This window comes from Larimichthys crocea, chromosome XXIII (assembly GCF_000972845.2).
Source record: "Larimichthys crocea isolate SSNF chromosome XXIII, L_crocea_2.0, whole genome shotgun sequence".
Lineage (NCBI taxonomy): Eukaryota > Metazoa > Chordata > Actinopteri > Sciaenidae > Larimichthys > Larimichthys crocea.
In genome coordinates, this window is record NC_040033.1 from 12,699,165 (window position 1) to 12,718,794 (window position 19,630).

The 19,630-nt window shown below is 40.4% G+C and overlaps 1 protein-coding gene across 4 annotated transcripts in view; it reads left to right on the top strand.

The window, feature by feature from the left end:
• myripb (myosin VIIA and Rab interacting protein b) overlaps positions 1 to 19,630 on the top strand; it is a 108,277-nt gene that overhangs the window by 79,307 nt on the left and 9,340 nt on the right. For all 4 annotated transcript variants that reach the window (XM_027274401.1, XM_019274542.2, XM_027274402.1 and 1 more), the window contains exons 4-9: positions 3,443 to 3,579; positions 14,295 to 14,381; positions 15,761 to 15,858; positions 16,084 to 16,164; positions 16,809 to 16,970; positions 18,822 to 18,990. In XM_027274401.1, the coding sequence (XP_027130202.1) occupies positions 3,443 to 3,579; positions 14,295 to 14,381; positions 15,761 to 15,858; positions 16,084 to 16,164; positions 16,809 to 16,970; positions 18,822 to 18,990 (734 nt within the window). The remainder of the gene's footprint in view (positions 1 to 3,442; positions 3,580 to 14,294; positions 14,382 to 15,760; positions 15,859 to 16,083; positions 16,165 to 16,808; positions 16,971 to 18,821; positions 18,991 to 19,630) is intronic.

The window sequence follows — 19,630 nt, forward strand, 5'->3', positions numbered from 1 at the left end:
AGTTCTACATATTCTTCTATATATTTTATTTAGACCTCATTTAGATGTGCAAATCAGTCTTCTCAAGTATAGAGGGCAAAAGGGCTGGAGAAATGAGGAGAAGCTGAGATGGGAGGCATCGGTTTCCAAGAATCCACACAGCCGAGCATGGGTGAAGTTATGATAGAGGAAGGGTAGGCCCAGTGTCAGGAGACCATCCACAGGAATCCCTCTTACTTATTCATGCAGCAGTCGAGCATCAGGGAATCTCCCAGGCTCATTATGAAATGTGTATTTGCAGAAGCTCACACAGTAGTGCAGCTTCTGCTTGAAAGCCTCTGCTTATCCACTCCACTCTCCTCCCTTCTCCCTCCCTTATTTATATCAGATCACTCTAGGGAAGCAATGTCATGCTTCATTCATTGAGACGCTTCTCCCACTGTCCTAAATCCCTTTCTCTCTCTCTCTTTCCTCTGAAATGGAAAGCTTGGCTAATTTCAACAAGTTTGTAAGAGCTGGTGTAGAAGGAAGCAGATGCCTGAGCTGAAGTTTGCATTCACTTATCATCTGTTGTGCCACTTTGAATGACAGGCAGGGGAATGAACGCATTGCACCACTGAGCAACTGAAAACATGTATGCATGCATGTCAAAATATTCTATAAAAAATGTCAAATAAAAAACATATTGTACGTATGCTGTAATCACTATAAATATGCTCTTTAGTTAAACTTTTGTAAATCCCCACTCACAAAAAGTGACCGTGTAATTGCTTAGCACTTGTAGGCAGGGCAGACCTGTCAAGCTTTTGCCACATGTTAATGAGTACTTTTGGCTGTAGTAAGAGCAATACTCAGCATTGACCTTGATCAAGGTTTTTAAAGCCTTTCCAAAGCGTCTCTGATGTAAACTGCTAATATTTCCAGTAATAATGTAACCCAGCTTTACTCACAAGACCAAGGAGCAGATTCAGCTACATTTTAACTATCCTTTTAATGCAATACAAGTTACATATAATATATAAGTTTACAGGTCTTCTACGTGGACTATTTAGTGTGCTGACATGTAACTTTTAGTCTATATAGCCATCAAGTTAAGAGCCCTTTTTTAAAGATTTACATCATCAAACAAGTCAGCTAGAAGCACAGTCAGAGACCACATTTTCTAACCATTCATGGACCTAATATTTCCTTAGCTGGATATAGCCAGTTCAAGAAATCCATCAAAAACCAGCAGGCAAAACCCACAGTCACTGGCTAGAAATGTGATGCCTGCTTCTCAAATCAAGCTTGGTTCAGACGACAATCTTTTATTTATTTTTTTTAGCATTTTGAGAGTGCAACCATGCAAGCATTCAGCTTTATTTGAAAATGAATTAAGATTCCACTCAGATGACTGCTCCGCAATATACCTCTTCAGTTCAAAGGTCACTCCCTCCGTAGCCCCAGCACATTTCAGAGTACAGGTGGAACATATTTGTATTTCTGTCTCGTATGACACCACCTAAATGCCGTGCCGCCTCTCCAGATTCATTTCTGTGCCTCCTTCCTCCAGCCCAGAGGGAGATAAAAAAGAGCCAGGCCACTTCACTGGAGCTCGGCAGCAACCATTAGAGAGACTAGGTTGACCTGTGGCATGAAATTAAGGAGCTGAGGCCCATTGAGCAGCCCAGCTGATAGAGGCAGAGGATAATAAATCCACAGAGAAAAAGGGAGGGAGGGAAGAGTGGAGGGAGGTTAAAAAGGAAGGGTGTGTGTAGGATGGATGTGGCAGCCCATGCAGCCTCAGGGGCACTCAGGATCCCTTTATTGGCATGGCTATTTTCACCCTCTCCTTCAACGGCCTGTCTTTTCATTGAGCGGAAGCATCAACATGCACACGCGCAATAAAACACTCTGTCATGTACTGTGTGTTCCCTCTCACTTTCTCCCTGCTCTGTCATAATGAGAGAGATGGAGTGAGTAGAGTGTTCATATTAGAAACTGCAAACTTATTTGACCTTTTGCTGGACGTGTACAAAATGTTTTAAAATGTTACATAGGCGGGTGGGTTTTAAGGTCACTGAAATAAAATAAAAAAATGAAGCGGTACCTGCACTCAAATCATAGTTCCTTTGAAGGATCCGACTGGCTGCATTTAATAATATCAAAATTCCCATAAAATGACCAAAACGAATGGTGCATTAGTCCGAATACTTTACAATATCCTCATCCTCAGCAAAGATCCACAGGCTTTGGCAACAGTTGCTAATAGTCTCATTTCATTACTGATTTTGGTGTTTTTGTGGTATGTTGACTAAAAATTATATAGAATATAAGCAGCTTTATCTAAGACATACATTGGTGATGTTTCAACCAAACATGATCTTTGTTGGGCAAATACTTGTACCCATGTGACCCAGATAAATGACATCATATTCACCTGATTATTATCCATGTGGGTTAAAACATCTTTGTCAGTAGTTATATACAAAAAACATCAGAATCAAGTGTAGAAAAGTCAGTACCTTACACAAAAAAAAATCACCTATACTATCAAAATCCACTCATTCTGCTAATACACTAATAAAGTTATTAATGGAGCCATAGGCTTCTGTATGTGGCTTCATTTATGCACAAAATATTCCTACAAAGACAAATGACACACATAGGTAATGCTATTCATGCTCTGCTACCACTCTTAGAATGTATGTAAACATGGGGGTAAGTTTATTTGTATAGCATCTTTTATCAATGATTAAAAAAATGTGTTGGGAATGCGTGGTAAATGGCAATGATTAGTGTGTGGGTGTAAATCTGTCTTTGTGTGTTTGTTTACCCTCACCTATGTGTGTGACAGTGGCATAAATAGGAAAAAGAAGAGCAGGAGGGACTGCAAGATTAAACGTTGGCAGAGTTTCATGCAATCCAACGCAACACTGGCGCAAAGGGAGTACTTTTCTGAGGGATTTTCACAATCCTGTGTGTTATGAATTACTGCTTATGTAATTGGTTGGCGTTCAAGCAGTATAAAATGAGGAAAAAGCCTGGAAAATGATGTGACGTCACGTCTGAAAACCTGGGCATTCTCTGCAGTCATGCACACATACACACAACTATACATGGCCTGGATACTGGATAATATTACAAATGCTGAACAAATGCTTTTCATATCTTAATATCAAAAGTACACAAAACCACAGTCCTGTCTATTTATTGGATTTTATCACAAAGAAACCTTCATTCGTTAATAAGTAATCATTTAAAAAGTCTATAATGTCATATTATCTACACTTTATCAATTAAAGGACACTCAACAAGCAGATTTTAATGGAAGTCTTGGCTCAAAGTCAAAGTTATAATCCTGATGTAATTATAATCAAATCTGATTCCTGCCAACTTCTTTGCCATCTGTTCTTTTTGACTTAATATTGTGTTTTCTTTCCTTCCCTTCCTCCTCCCTCCTGTCTTTATTCCTTGTCTGCAGGATTTTAAGGACACAGTCACTTGAATGGTATTATAACAATGTGAAGAGTCGCTTCAAGAGGTTCGGCAGCGCAAAGGTTTTGAAGACTCTGTACAGAAAGCACATCATAGAGAGAGGCGCGTTCTCTGATCTCCCAGGTAACTTCATCCTATTGCATCCTATTTTTTTTTTCAATCAGCTGTGCATGCTTTGTTATGTTTGTTGCTGTTGCACCCCGTAGATATGATGTGAACTGCGAGGCAGTGTTGGTGTGTCATTTGTGATTGTGACAGACGGGTGGGTGGGCTGACCCGCAGGACTCATTCTGTCAGTTAATCCCCGCGGTGTCTCAGGCCACTTTCCATCCTGAGAGAATTGTTCATGTGCAGGACTGTAGCCAGGACAGCTTTTTATCCATCCTCCCCCCGCTCCAGATAACATTGTTTTGACCCGGCTGTAACATGATCGGTCGGCCTCTGTGGCTGACTACAAGGCATTATTTCAAACCCTGGTACATGGGATTAAATGGATGAAGAGAGCACAGAGGGGATAAATCAGGTCAGAAGGCAGAACTGGATAAGGGTTGAGATGAGGATGTTTAGGAATACTTTGTGACTACAGCTGGAGTGATATGGTTGGCCTGAGTGAATAAAAAAAAATGAATACCAGTATACCATCACCAAGTTACTACCCACACAGAAGAGGAATGCAGATGCAGTATAACTAGCTGGCAATGTTAGTTACATTTTTTTGTGTTATTACTGCAAAATTATTACATTTTCCTTTTTTGCAGACAGCATGTCTAACCATTGTGAAAGCCAACACGACTATCTTAAAGGATAAAATAGCTAGATTTGTCTCATTGGGATTTTCAAAATATGTTGGTCAGAAGGAAGGTTACAAGTATTTAGCCTAATAACATGCTGTCCCACTTCCTTTTCAGTTTTTATTGTTCCACAAGTATTTTTGCAGCATAAAAACATGAAAACATCACGCACAGACACAATAACAACACTGAGACGTTGAAGAAAAGTGCTCACACTTCACAGACATTACAGAAAATGTTATGAATATGAGAAAAAGATTCAAAATAAGAGCTGGGATAGCATGGAGAGCTAAGTATTCAAGAGGTTTCAGTGCATTATTTGTTGTCATAGTCTGCAATGTAATGAATACATTCTGACGTTTTACAGTTAATTTACTTCATTTTACGAATGTGATGGAGTCCACTCTAAGCTCCACCAGGACAATAATCATTTTTATTGTTATTGTAGCTTCTTCTGTGGTGTATGAGTGGACAAGATGATTCTCTGTCTAAGCCTCTAGTTTTTCTGATTTTCTCTTCACGTTTCACCACCTACTGTAATCGTTCCTACCCCCACTCCCTACTTCCCTCCGTGTCCTCCTCTCCTCTCCTCTCCTCTCCTCTCCTCTCCTCTCCTCTCCTACATCATCTGGGTTGGAAATTGAAGGATTATGTGACTTGGCTGCTAGTTTTCCAGCTCACATGAGCCCAACAGATTATAACGTTTCCAATTCTCAAATACTCACATCGCCGCTCCCACTAACTGACTAGCTGACTTGCTATCATTATATGTATACTGTGATATGTGTGCATGTGTAGGCTCTTTGTTTGTTGCCTGTGTGTATCTGGATATTAAAGCTTTGATCAAATGTTATTGGTTCGCACAGGAGAATCTTAGGTTGGCTGCAAAAGATCTGGTATTTGTGTGTGTTAGCGTGCAAATATCTTGTCTTTAATCCTTCACCCACCCTCCTTTATGTCTATATCTGATTGAATTAAGATGGAATGTGAAAATCTGAAAAAACAAAATATGATTCAGTTTTAATTTATCCAAAAGATAATGCCTTTTAAAACCTCTTTTGTAGCAAATAATCAGATGTGTCAAGTGTTTTAACAGGTCAATAACAGTAAGAGATTATCGTGATGTATATCAAGGCATCACTGCTTTCAAATGAACAGAGTATAATGAGATTTCAGTTCAGCGCTAGATTGAAAAAAAAAATTCTGTTAGATAAAGATGTTGCTCATTAAAAAACTGATGTTACACCATCTCGCTTGATCTATTCTGCTCCAAGAAAATGAGCTCTTGTTATGTAGCCCGGAGACTCTACTACTAGAGTCTCCTCTACCCATGCATATAGAAAAACAGCCACAGGAATGTAAAACTTTCTCATAAACTGGGCTGCCTCTATACGTGTGCTAGTAAAGAATGTTTCATTTTTTCTTATACATCACCAAGGGGCCAATGCTTGTGAAATCAATTCTGTACGAGTGTGAAATGGCAGCTGAACGTGACAGTCTGCGAGAGAGATGCGACTGTTTTACATCTGTCATGTCCCCAGAGAGAATGTGTGACCTTCAAACCCAACAGGAAGAGAAAAGAGAGCGAGCGATTTGTGCTTTCATGTCCATCATCTCCGGCGCAAGGGGGGTAATGCTCCTGTGTGACCTCTAACAAATACCACAGCATCCTCTGTGTACATATGTGTGTGTGTAGGAGAAAGTGAGAGTGTTGCTCTGCATGGTAGTCTGTGGACCCTAGAGACATTTAAATATAGATGATGACAAATAACATATCAGAGTAGAAAGAAAGACTTAAATGGAATCATCCATCTATAATACTTTTTGCTTGAGCAGCTGAATTTCTCTTTTTCTTTTTCTCATAACTGATCCAAGTACGTCATTAAGTGCATCGGCAGATGCCAAGCACTCACCCGAGTACCTATTTAAATGAGTAATTAATGCTTTAACGCCAGTATAGCATGAAATCAAACAAATAGATGTGCACAGCATGTTTACTCGTACATTCATGAATGCTGAATAGCTACATGTCAACAAACTGAAATTATTGAATGTCACAGTAAAATGGTGGAGACACTGTGTGGCGTTGTGGTAAAAAAAAAAAAGGTTAGAGAAAAGAAACCGTTCAGATTCAGCGTCGACTAAGATGAGCACATGGAGAGCATGCACACGTTGTCTGAGCGGATTAAGCTCGTCTGCATAACAGAAAGGTGGAGAAAAAAATCAACATGTAGTGTTGCCTTAAAATACTTTCACTTCATGCTAAGGGTTAGATGACAAGATTGATACTACTTTCATGTTCCTGTGCTAAACATGAAGCTCCAGCCAGCAAGTCTTAACTGAGAAGACTGTCAGTGTCTACATAATAACATCTGCTTACCAGTACATCTAAAGCTCACTAATCAACACATTACATCTCATGTGTTTAGAGTGTTCAAGCTCATGTGTCTGTAAACCAAAGTGTGAAAACGACATGTTGTAGTTTTACTAAGGGGATATCTCTAGCCAAGAAATAGTCTGATGCATGACCCCGCCTGTAAAACTACAAGTTGTAGTTTCTACACTTTGGTGCTAAAAGGATTAAGTCTTGTTAAACTTCTGTTGGCTATATTTTCATATTTACTGTACAGACATGAGAGTGTTCTCGATCTCCTCATCTAACTCGTGACACAATAATGAATGAATGTGAACTACTTATTTAAAGAGAGCGCGTATTCAAAAACTGGCAAGCTTATTTCAGGAGCGTGCCAAAACTACACACTGATGAGGGCCCTGGCTGAAGCAATCTGTGTAATGCCAGATGGATGTTTTAAGTAAACTTATTGAATGACCATCTCTTCTTTATATGGTTACATGTATCCAGGTGGAATATGAAATGAACCAGTTAATCAGAGCGCAGTGGCAAGCAGACATTTCTGGTGCAGCTCTTCTTGTTCATATTTCTTATCTCTTGCACTATATTCCTGTGCTTTGTGCCGTGGCTATGCGATTCTCTGAAATAGAGAGAGAGGTGTTACATTTGCTTCCACCATGGTGAATCAGTAAAAGCACACTGCCTAATACTTGTAATTTTTGTAACAGCTCAGGGTTACATATCTCAATCAGAGTAATTTTCATACATCACTCTCTACCTCTCTAGTCTGGTTTTATGATCAAATTTGCCATGAAATGCAACGTGATGAGTCTGTTATGAAGTATCAAAAGCAGGGATTTGTTTTTACACTGAAATCTCATTCATTTCAAATAGGGGATTACTGTTGTCCCACTTTTCTACCGTCTTTGTGTTTGCTGTCACGTCCCTCCATATGTCTGTGGGAGGCTTCCCACCTATCCAATAAGATGAAGTTGACGCGAGAAATGTTCAAACATATTATCACCTTCAAACATGCTATTTTCTCTATCTGGTGAGAAAAACAGAGAGAGAGAGAGAGAGAGAGGAGAAGCAGTGCAGTGTTTTGAAGCTTTCTATGGTACAGACATCTTTTCAGAGCAATAACAAAGGAAGAAATGATGTCTTTGTGTGTGTGCACATCTGTGTGTCTGCACTATATGTCTGATGTTAAGACCATTAGACTGAGATTCAACCACACTGAATGGCATCAGAGAATGCAGTGATTCACTTATAACACGGCATGGCAGGTTTCAAAAATACTTTGTCAAAATACAATTTCAGTATATTTTTCTAAGTATAAAAACATCACCGGTGCATTTTTTCTGACTGTAAGTGCTTTTGGCTCACTTGTGTTTTAGTGTTGTGTGCAGGTTTTTCATGTGCATGTGTGTTTCTGTGTCAATTTCTAAAGTTGAAAGGTTCCATTTACATGGTTTAAATGGGTATTTCACTCACAATTGTTGGTTATCATTTGACTGTATTTTCATGGTGATCAGAATGTGAGTTTTTCCCCGGGCTTTCATTTGAGCTGCTAAAGAGCAGTATAGTGCTTTAACAGGCCGTTACATTGGAAAATCAAACCCAAAAGTTACAGAGTAAACAGATATCAACAGAGGCTGCAACCTTGAAAATGGGATGATTGTTCAGTGTTAATTAAGGTTTGCCCTCCATGCGATTGCCTTCAAATCTGTGTTGCTGAAATGCTTTATTCTTTGGTTGCACTTTGAGTGGACCGACCAAGGTCAGATTCAGATAATGAAGCTCCAATTCATTTACATTTTTCTAGCTGCGGGGACTTTTTCCTTTTTACGCTGTTGGGCTCAAAGCTGAATGAATACAAATGCTTTCACGATAAGTAGGACAAGTATTGTTTCATAACTGAATCACTAAAGTAGAATAGGAAGTGAGGATTTCACAAGAGTATTACACTTGTCAAGCAGAGTGGGCATTGTGCGCTATGCTGCTGATCCATTTCTGTCCAATGGCAGGGTGACTTACAAAAACTGTCTCAACCTTCAACACTGAACTACAGTGCAATAGGTTAGACGTGGCTAATCAAGTGAGTTATAGTACCAGGATAATGTGAACAGTGACCTCGGTTCTACTGCTGTTCTCTTCTGCCAAAATAGTAAAAGATTGTAGCAAAACACAAGGACCTCCAGAATCACCTGGTCCTCTTTAAAAGAGATTTGTGCTCATTCAAAGCTTTCTACAGCGCCTTAAAAGATAAACCTGCTGTAATATGGCTCAAGTACTTCAGACACTCACAGCCGTATCACCACTTTTCGGATCATTTCTATTGTCTGTGTTCGTTGAGCTGAAAGCTGGATGACTCAGAGTACAGTGCTCTGTCTGTAGGGATTGGAGGGCAGAATGTTAAACAGGAGCCCGGAGCCACTGCTTTCGAAAAAAGCAAACAACTACAGGGCTCGGACCACACTGGTGTCAAGAATGCAACTGACTCTATTTGTGTTGTACTTAAAACCAAGTACACATGTCAGTTTGACTGTATTCATGAACAAATGTGTGCAGAGTGCTGAAAAAAGCCTAAACTTTTGCAACAACAGGGTATGGTGTCTTTTGGGGACTTATATGAGGTAATACCAAGCGGCAATCTCCATGCCTGTGAAGTGAAGCCAAGCCAATGTGAAAGTGCCAAAAACTGCAGTTGGCTACTTGGGGCTGGATATGGAATAAGTCAATCTCCATAAGCCCCAAATGTCCAACTTCACAACAGTAGTAAATATGTTTACAGCCTGGTACAAGAAACAGTTTTGGTTTCTATATCCCTCCGTTCATGACAACTGTACTGAGTCTTTTTTTAAACCACCTGTTCAAATAATATTAAGGCTTAAAGTTATGTATAATTAACAATGTGAAAGCTTTAATTGACAGATAATAACGGCACTTACCTTCACAAGACATCTTTGCTGATTTTTAGAGCAACATGGCTGCAGCTAGCACCACAGTTTTTGAGCTTCAAACAGCTCTTCAGAAACCTGTGGGTGATATCACGCATACGCTGTCCATTCTTCATGATTTCATTGGGTAATACATACAGAATGCATTAGAAATTGGAAATAGCCATTCATTTTACAATGTACAAATGATACCATAGCTGACATCCCACACGTCTTAAAATCTGCTTAAAATCAGAAACAACGGTGCCATATCAGCCAGCCTAACACTGATCTTTTACTTTTTGCAAAATAGTTGTTTTATGATTTTGTTTCATGCAGTGGTTTATGCGAGATTGACATTTTCCTCTATTGTTGTCTGCGTGGTGAACATTTTTCTAAGTCTTTTTCTGCAGCATTGTTCTTGCCCGGGTTCATGCATTAGAAGGATTATCCCAATCAGACTCCTATTAAGTCAGGCACAGTGGCCCACAGGTGACAGTACAGTCGCATTATGAAAATGTAAAAATTAAAAACTAAAAGCTCCTGCTAATTACTGGAGACTCATTCATTTCGCATTCCACCTCCATCATTTGAACTTTAAAGGCCTTGTTAACCTTGGGGCCAATTAATTCTGCACACCCATCTTGAGACTGCAAGCCCCACATGAATGAAATGTATTAAGGATAAATAATATTAATAATTTCAAAATAGTTTTATCCTAAAATGTTTCACTTGACATGAATGATTTAAATTTTATTGGCACCCTCTCCACAAAAGGTAAGTAGTAAACTCTTGTCCCCCAAATAAATAAACCCAGTGTGGATTTGTTTACTTTCCACCTCCCTGTCTGTCGTGATGTAAGCAGACATCCTGTCAGATCAGCCGTTGTTCTGAGGACGTTGTTTATGAGACTGTGTGTGCTGCCAGATGCTGCATTGTAATTGAAAGGAAACCGTCTGGACTCTCCTTCCTCCTCCTCCTGCTTCTGCTGGCACTTCAGGAATGTTAGCTCTAAGTGGAGCTTTACTGGCTCATTTATTTATACACTCTCCTTTCTTTTTTTTGTTCCCTCTGTCTCTCCATATTCTCTCTTTATGACAGTGTTTGTTTCACTCAGCTTCATCTCCACATGGAACGTGCAATTTCCCTTTTTTGGGTGGCCAAAACAACAGAGGATTTTCTGATTTCTTTGGCATGAAACAGTACATCGGCCTTATCTTATACTACAACTAACCATCCATTATATAGGAAGTAGTGAGTAAACAAATTAAGTGAATTCAGACACAGCTTATCATGAAATGACCAACCCATGTTTGCAAGGGTTCAATAGATTTTTGATAACTGGTTTAAATTAAATGACATGAGTCGTTTATGTCGTTTGAGAACAAAGCAGCTGGGTTGTGATAATAGCAAAGAAGAAGAAGAAATCCCAACACAAACATGTACATGTTGTCCATTTTCTCCCAATCTAATATAGTCTCCGCTTTTTTTTTCTTCCGGCATACAACACACACCAGCACACTCACAGTGCTTACAGTGTGCAGACATCCTTGCAGATGCAGGCCGTCGTTGTCGTCTGTGTGGTTACCATGGCGATATCGAGCGATTTCCTCCTCCACTCCCTTGAGTGGCGGAAACGGCAAGTAGTGAACAAAGGTGAAGGCAATGGTCATGGGGAGAAAATACAGAAGTTGGACGTGAGGAGGAAAGTAGTGGACCGAAACACACAAACACACACACACACTGACCATCCATCACTTCTGTAATGATAAGGCAGTGCCACTAAGGGCCAACTAATGACAAGTGCATCACTCTGTTGTACCAATGCTAGTATAATGTAGTATAGTATAATGATTATTGTCATATTAGCATCAGATTTGTCGTTTAATGTTAAATCAGGAGTCTGAAATATTACATCTGACCAGTGATGGAAGCTGCTATATTTTTATATTAACAGAGGATCAAATCACAGCATTTCATTAGAGGACAAACCCCACAGAGAAATATTACCCTGACTCTGTCATTCACTGCAGCTCTATAGAACTTAATAGCATCTTTCAGCTCATTGTTTTGGTTTTACGGCCGACAACTTTACTGTTTTCATTCCCTCTCGACACTCTCATCAACGTTATTTCCAGATGCAGGCATTTGTTTTCAACGAAAAAGAGCTCTGATAAACCTGCTAAATACTACCTATCCAGCACCAAACATCAGACAAAGTGAACATAGTGGAGCATTTATCAGCTATAAAGCCAGATATTTCCCTCATGAGTAGATGAAGTGCAATACAGAGCTAAACAATGCCCGGTGGCCAAAACCACAATACTCAAGTGAGGTGCAAATGCTTCAATACTGTGAGTAACCTGTGACCATCTGACAAACTAATGAAGGCGCTAACAAAATGATGTCTAGTTCCAGTAGACAGCAACACACACAAGTACAGTTCCTTGCTTGTCCAGGTTAAACACGCTCCACATACTCGAAGGGCGGCTTGCTGCAGGCTGCATCCATGTGACTGACAGGTGGTGACAACACTTTCTGATATCTCACAGATGGCAAAGTTATGCTGACAGGTTGTTGTGACAGAGGTGTATGCTGGTATGTAAACAGTGCTGAGCTGGTGTTGGCGTGGGATGAATTATTATGATACCCAATCCCCGGGAGCTTTCTTAGTCTGTATATTTCTGTATCAGTTTCCCAGCGTGTGTGCTGCCCACCTGTCTGTGTGTGATTCTCACGAGACGGTTCACTTTCTCTGACAGCAGTTCTTTTGTGTCTACATTGTCCTGAGCCGCTGCAGGTAATTTCCCCCACCTATTGTCCCTTTCCACACTGCCAGAAACTATAATTCAGCTCTAACCAAGCGAGAACAGTACAGCTCCGTTGTACGCCGCTTCAGTCAGAGTGAGACAACTCTGGCAGTGAAGGACGGATGGAGCGCGTAATGGTTTGAGGACTTGTTACATCGTGCTGTGACTGGGAGGACTGGGCCTTGCAAATGGAGACACACGGGGCAGGACAAAATCAAATACACACTCCTCAAAGTGGGGCTATGCACATTTCAGGTGAAGCTACTGTTAAAGGCAGCTGTTGCCTGTAGTCAGATGTGTAGAGAAACATCAAACATTGTCTTTTGTGGCTGAGTTACAGCATGTCACTGCATGTCACAGTCTAGTAACGTAAGAGCTTGTGATTGCTGGCTTTCAGGCTCTGCGCTAAAATGTTGCAGTGCTTTGACAAACAGCAGTTCATCTTGCAGTAAAGCTGAAATAGTATAACATATCTGACAGCTGGCTGTGTGACTGCTGCTGCTGCTGTCAAGGGAAAAAAGAAGAAAATGTTCTCTATTTTGATATATGTGTGTTTGTTTGCCAGGCTTCATACTTTCATATGTTGGGCTCATTAAACCTGTTCTGAAATAATTTTAGCGCTGTTTTATGCAAAATGTGTGTATTTTAGTAAAGATGTACTCTTGCGGTGATACAAATGGCATTCAATGACAACATTGCGGCGTAGAAGAGTAATGGATGTGCTGTATTCCTGGCGGTGTTGCAGTTAGCCATGGCACAGACTGGTGAAAGGCTCTGGCTCCTTGAAGGCGGACTCGCACCAAACCACCGCAAGCATTCAGGCAGAAACTGCAGCCCGTCTTACAGGAGCAGCAACAGAACACTATTGACTAGATTAATTTAGGAGGCGAGGACACACAAGGATGGGGAGTCATGGAGTTTGGTTGTGCTTCTGTTTTGTCAGCAGCAAAGGGGTAGAAGATTTGGAGCAAAGCCTTGGTTTGGAATAGGAGGTTTGGTTTGGTTTTGGCTCGGGTTAGTGGATGGAAATGAGCTTAAGTGAGGACCAGAGGTGGAACTGGAGCCAGTGTGCTCTTGTGTTTTGTCTTGTGTTTGAGAATAGAAATGTACCTCGATTGTGGTCAGTCAGAAGACTTACTTCCCTCATTCCAGTCTGGCAATCCCTCCTCTGTGCTTTCAGACAGTTTGTCTTCTTAATAAGCTGCATGTCCATTTATACTCATTTTTACAGCTGGACTGATGAAAAAGCCACAATAAAGGGGATGGGAACCACAGGAGGGATGTCTAACACAAGTTAATGGGCCACTAAGGGAATATGTGGTTTTGAAGGCGGGGGGATGTTGTAACCTCAACACCTTCTCTAGGCTTTCACAGCTATTTAAGTAGACCCGTCTAAGAAATCAATGTAATCACAAAAGTTTCCATTCTGGGTCACACGCACGTCCCTTTGCTGTAACTCTAGATTTTGGAGTTTGTTTGAAGAAGATACACAAATTTAGCACTAACTCACAAGAGGCTTGGCCTGAATGAGATATAAAGAAAACATATATCAAAAACGCATCGTGGTGATGCTTATGTGCACTGAGAATACCGCTGTGATAAGTGCCAGTGTGTGATTTGTATGAGTGGGCGGCGAATTAAAAGATAAGTAGTCTTTTTCTTCCAACTGTCATTTTATTTCTTTTTATCCACAATAGGGAAAGAGCAAAGTAGAAGAAACAGAACAATAAAAGTGACACAATGACAAAATGGAGTTGGGAATACAGTTGACAGGAGTACAAAAAGAGGTTTAGTGGCATTGTGCGCTGTCTAACCTAGTTTTAATGTGAACAAATATGCGGCTACATTATTATATGGTATGATATGAGCAGAATATTTGCATTCCTGTGACAGGCTGTGACAGCTTGAAGGCTTTTATCTGAAGTCTTTCTCTGTCCCTCTTCAGAAAGCAGCGTTCACGAGGGAAGCACCGGCAACGACAATGATGGCAGTGTCTGTGGCAGTGACTCCGCCTTCTACAAACAGAGTGAAGGTGAGCGATGTGGGGATTTCAACAGGCAGCGTTTTGCCAATTTTTGTAGATGGTTAATTTCACCCATAATTATAATCAACGTTATCTTTTCCACTCTACAGTTGTTTCTTGCCTGCTGTGTTAGCCATATTGATTTTTTCTTCACCATTTGTTCCCTTTGTCCATTTTCTTAAAAGGTTGAGCTTTTACTTTTATTGCTCGTTAACTGCTGTCTTAACAAATACAGACCATTTAGTATAGTGTATGTGTGTGTGTGTATCTTTCCGTCATTAAACTGCAAACACATTAATATTCAGATCCATGCACGCAAACATAAATCCACACAAAATCTCTGACATGCCGTCTTGCACAAATACACACACAAATAAAATTATAGCCTCCTACACACAGCAGACAACACATGCTTGGACCATTTACTGTACACACCCGCCTTCATGCTCAAATATGACAAATAGCCACAACCTAATGATAACACTAATTTCATTTGTTTGCCTGTAATTACGAGTTGTTTATGTAATGATCAAGATATGCCATTTAGATAATGGCAGCTCTTGAGAAGCCCACAAACAAAAGCTCTCGCGGGTGTGTGTGTTTGTGTTTGTGTGTGTGTGTGTGTGTGTGTGTGTGAGAGAGAGAGAGTATTTGACTGTAGTGTTGAAATGGATTTCTGTGGTCTGTTGGGAGCAATTGTTCTTCTCTGTTGTCTGTTTACTTGTTGCCCCAAATTATTTGGATAATTATTCAGGGAATCAATTTAAATTTAAAAACTTTCTGTTTACTTGTTAACTTATTCAACAGCAATGGTTCCCAACATTTTCTGCTTGTGAGCTCTTAAAAGAGTTCTCTATCGATCTATGATGGAGTTTTTATTTAATGTAACATGACTGATGCAGCAATATAATCGTTTTTATTCCAAATTCTAGTGCCTACATTTCCCACAATGCAACTCAAGTGCCAATGGTCTGGTTGGAGATTCAGGTGTGTTATGCTAGTAGCAGCTAATGTATCTTCAAGCCTCAAGCAGAGAAACTTCAGTCTTCAGCCCCAAGCGATGCTTCACTTTGCAGCTCCCTCTGGAGCCACAAAAGACTTCATACACGTTCTTTCACAAGTGTTTTCACTGCAGCACCCCCCCAAGACCTATAAGCAGACTTTGATGTGTACAATCAGCAGAGTTCTGCTGGAAACTGATTAGAAAGCAATCCACAAACATACTGTCATCATATCAATCATCTTGTGACCCTTCAGATTCATCTTGTGACATGTTGAATGGGTTGTGATCCCCATTCCATTAGAGTAGGCGTTAAAGAGAGGGGATGAAGGGTTGTCTTTGTTACGCAAGTGTAATATCTCAGAAATGTTTCTGTGTGTTATATTAGGACACAGTATGGCAGAGACGCTCACAGTCGCCCTGCGTGTTGCTGAGGAGGCTATAGAGGAGGCCATCGCTAAGGCAGAGGAGTTCAGTGACAGCTTGGTGAGACGTCCTTCAGTTCTTCTTCTTTTCTCCCTCTTTGTCTCCCTCTTTTCCATTCACTCTACTCTGCTCTTGCCTCTCTCTCAGTCTCAGTATCAGCGGGATGCAGCCATGGTTTTTGTCTGCACAGACCCTCTGCCAGTAATTCACAGTCGCTTTAAACAGTATATACCGTGTGTGTGTGTGTGTGTGTGTGTGTGTGTGTGTGTGTGTGTGTGTGCACAGGAGAAGCAGAATGAGGCTCGATATCTGCGGGACCACAAAGAGGAGCTCATAGAGGAACTTGCCACAACCATTGTACAAAAAGTAGGTTGAGTGAGAATGTGTCTTTACTTTTTGCTTGTTTATAAATGTTTAATAGCTCATTAATGTGTAAGTGCAGACACGAAAATGAAAATAATACATCAAGCAGGGTCATACCTCTGTCTTCACACTTTTATTTACTGACTATTATATTGTGAGATTGTGAGAGATGATCCAGGAACACAGAAAACTAAAGTTCTTCTTCTCTTTTGAAATTGGGATTATGGCACCATTACAGTAAAGGGCAGAAAGTCTTTGAATATAATATTTTAGTTGGAATTATGATTCAGTCATCATTCCATGATTCAGTCTTGTCTAGTGCTTTGCATACATATAGTGAGTTGAGACAAAGTTTTCAGTCGTTTGATTGCTTTGCAGTCTTAATTAACATTTGTTGGTGTTGGCATTTGGAGGTGAAATTAAAACACTGATTTTTTTATCTCCACTATGAGGATGTTGCTGCATAATATTGCATGAAAATTCAAACTGAAACTGGATTACTGGCTTTAAAGTTTCATTATAACAAATTATTCATGTCTAAGTATAAACGTAAAATGCTGCTGCATGATTGTGTTTTCATTATTACACTTTATATTATTATACTGTGCTCTTTATATGCTTTCATACCTCACAACTCTCCTTTTTAGATCATACAGAGGAGGAAGCGTTCAGAGATGCAAACAGAGTATGACTTTGTCTGGCCTCAGACTCAGTCACTGATCCAGACCAGTGAACTCCCATCTCCGTCTCAGCCTCAAGCATCCTCACAAGGACCACAGGACCCCCTCAAGACCTCCTACTCCCTCTGGGTCAGTCTGTGCCTCTGCACAAACTCTAGAAAAATGCCAACCATATCCGGCGAGGTTAAAACAAAACTGTCCTGTTGGCGGATGTAAACTGCTGAGTCTTGACCAGAAGGATTTGCTCCCCTATTGTGCACCATGTGTTTAAAGAAAGGGTGGTTTTAGTTTTTCCAGTGCACAAGCTGTACATTTCTCACTTCATTTCACAGCACATACACAAGGATAATGATCCCCTGTGTGTGTTCCTCTGGGTGGACCAACCGTTGTCTCTGTGTGAGATTTAAAAAAACACAGGAATGTTGTGTTTGGCGGAAAATCACTTGAACTTTTCAGTAGCACTGGTTACGATGTGGTCCCATTTAGCATTTGTATTTTGGTCTCTTCTCTTTGACTGATGTCCTCTGCAGATCTTACAGCTGTTGTATTGAAAGGATCTGACTCACTTGAAGTTTTGCACTCTTAACCTTTACACATCGTAACTAATTTAGAGGATAGTCTGGACTTGGCAGACAAAGTTTGGCCATTTTCCCTGAGATAAAGGGAAAATAGACCCATAGGTGTCTGGATAATACATCATTGAAGTGGTTTTACATTGATTGCCCCCTTAAGTAGGCAAAAGCAAGGCATTAGAATTAATTAATTAGGATTACACTGACTGATACATAAGTCTAAGAGTCTACACAATCTGATGATAACATACAGGTTACACAGACACATAGGAACACACACACAAATCAGCAATGCACACCTGGCAGTGATCCGCCCTACTAGTCAGCAGGGACTCGAGTAGATTTGTCATCGTCCCGTGTGAGCGAAGCATCAAAGCTGCACTCCCCGGGCCTCACCGTTCTGTTCCCCGCTGTTTCACTCAGTGAAGATCAAAGTCCTGTGAAATTCGAAGGGATCCTCCTCAACTGCTCAGCTCACCACGGGAAGAGCTCTGTTTATCAGCTCTCTGCAAACACACTCACCAAGACACACGCAAACACTGATCCTTAGAGTAATCTTAATGGTGCGTCCCACGCATTGTAAGAATTTATGTTTCTTCTCTAATTTTTCTGCGCCCTAGTAGACACTTCAGGCTTTACTTGAACATATATTTATCTACATCAGTGCTTTGGGAGTTTGTGCTTCTGAATGAGGTTTATATGCCCCCTCTTTTATTCTTCCTGGAGCAGCCTCTAAAGCTACATCCACAAACACTGTCTGCACAGAAGACAACATTCCTGTCTTATCCAAACCTAATCTAACCAGAGAACTTCATCGTTAACCTAAATCAAGAAGAGAACTGGCAAAATGTCTTAATTTTTTAGATATTTCATTATATAATATGACGTTTTATGATCATATGTCCAGAGATTTCCCTCACAAACACACACACACTAAGAAAACACATAGATGAACTGATGTCTGGCTCGTTATTAGTTGCTTTCTAGCTCCACCTGCTGATGAAAATGTGACTTACACTTACACACAGATTTTTGCCCAGACAGGAAGCAGACTAGGCAGATGGACCAAGTGCTCTCCTTTCTATTATGTAATTACTATATGTGGATATTATACGTGACTGTTCCTGGCCACTGTGCTGCTGCTTCAGTCCAAGTAGTAATAATCTGTCTGGAGCTCCTTTGACTGAAAGTCTGTCTCAAGGGCCTGCTCAGACTCAAGTGAACCGTGGCCCAGAATTAATCAACTTTAAATTTCCTGTCAAACATTTTTCACTGAAGTTTCTTTGAGCAGGACAATGATGTCTGACCGTTACTGTAGAGTCACCTCTGGGACTCTTCACACACATATGTAATTTAGTCATTTGTTGCTACAAATCACATTTGTGCATTTTAATGTGTGTGCTTGCAGCGCTCGCGTTCAGCGTTCTCCCTCACCAGTGACGACTCGCCAGAGAAGGGTCCAGAGGAGGAGGCCGCCGGGGCGGGCAGTGGCTTACAAGAGTACTCTTCTCTGAAGAGAGAGGCCAAGGCCACGTCTCTACCCAGCTGGAAGAGTGTCGACCGCCTGGACAACTCCAGTAAATATGACACTCACAGACTCCTTTAAAGATGATGCTAATCAGTTTTCTTTTGATTCCTCCTGATTCTGATCCCTGTGTTATTTTCTATAGAATCGATTAAAGCATTTTTGTACTAATACCTTTATGATGCAATGCACAATAGGATAAAATATGGCACTGCGGCACTGATCAGTGGTGATACATTTGTGAAAATGTAACCATTTTTTATTTATGCTCAAATAAATGATCTTCTGGCACTGTAACGCGTAAATAGTTTGACTCCTTTATTGCTTTTTTTGAGATGATGTAAATTATGATTGGGTTATATTTACTGTTTTCTTACAATTTATACAAGTAGTACTTCACCCAAAACTCTACCCTTTTATGACTAGGTCATAAAAATGTGTACTTGTCTAATTGATGGTTAATATTGGCTGTGGTTGTTTGAATTCCACAGTAATCATTTCCAAAGATGCTGGCAAACACTTTTTAAAAAAACCTGTCAAAATATGGATAAATACATGCTTCTGCTGTTGCTACTGTGATCGATGATTATAATAATATTTTTACTGTAAGTGAGAATCTTGCAATCTTGCAAAGTATTTTAGGTCACACAGTCTGAAAAGTATAAATGAAAACAGGAGTCTGTTTTTCCAAA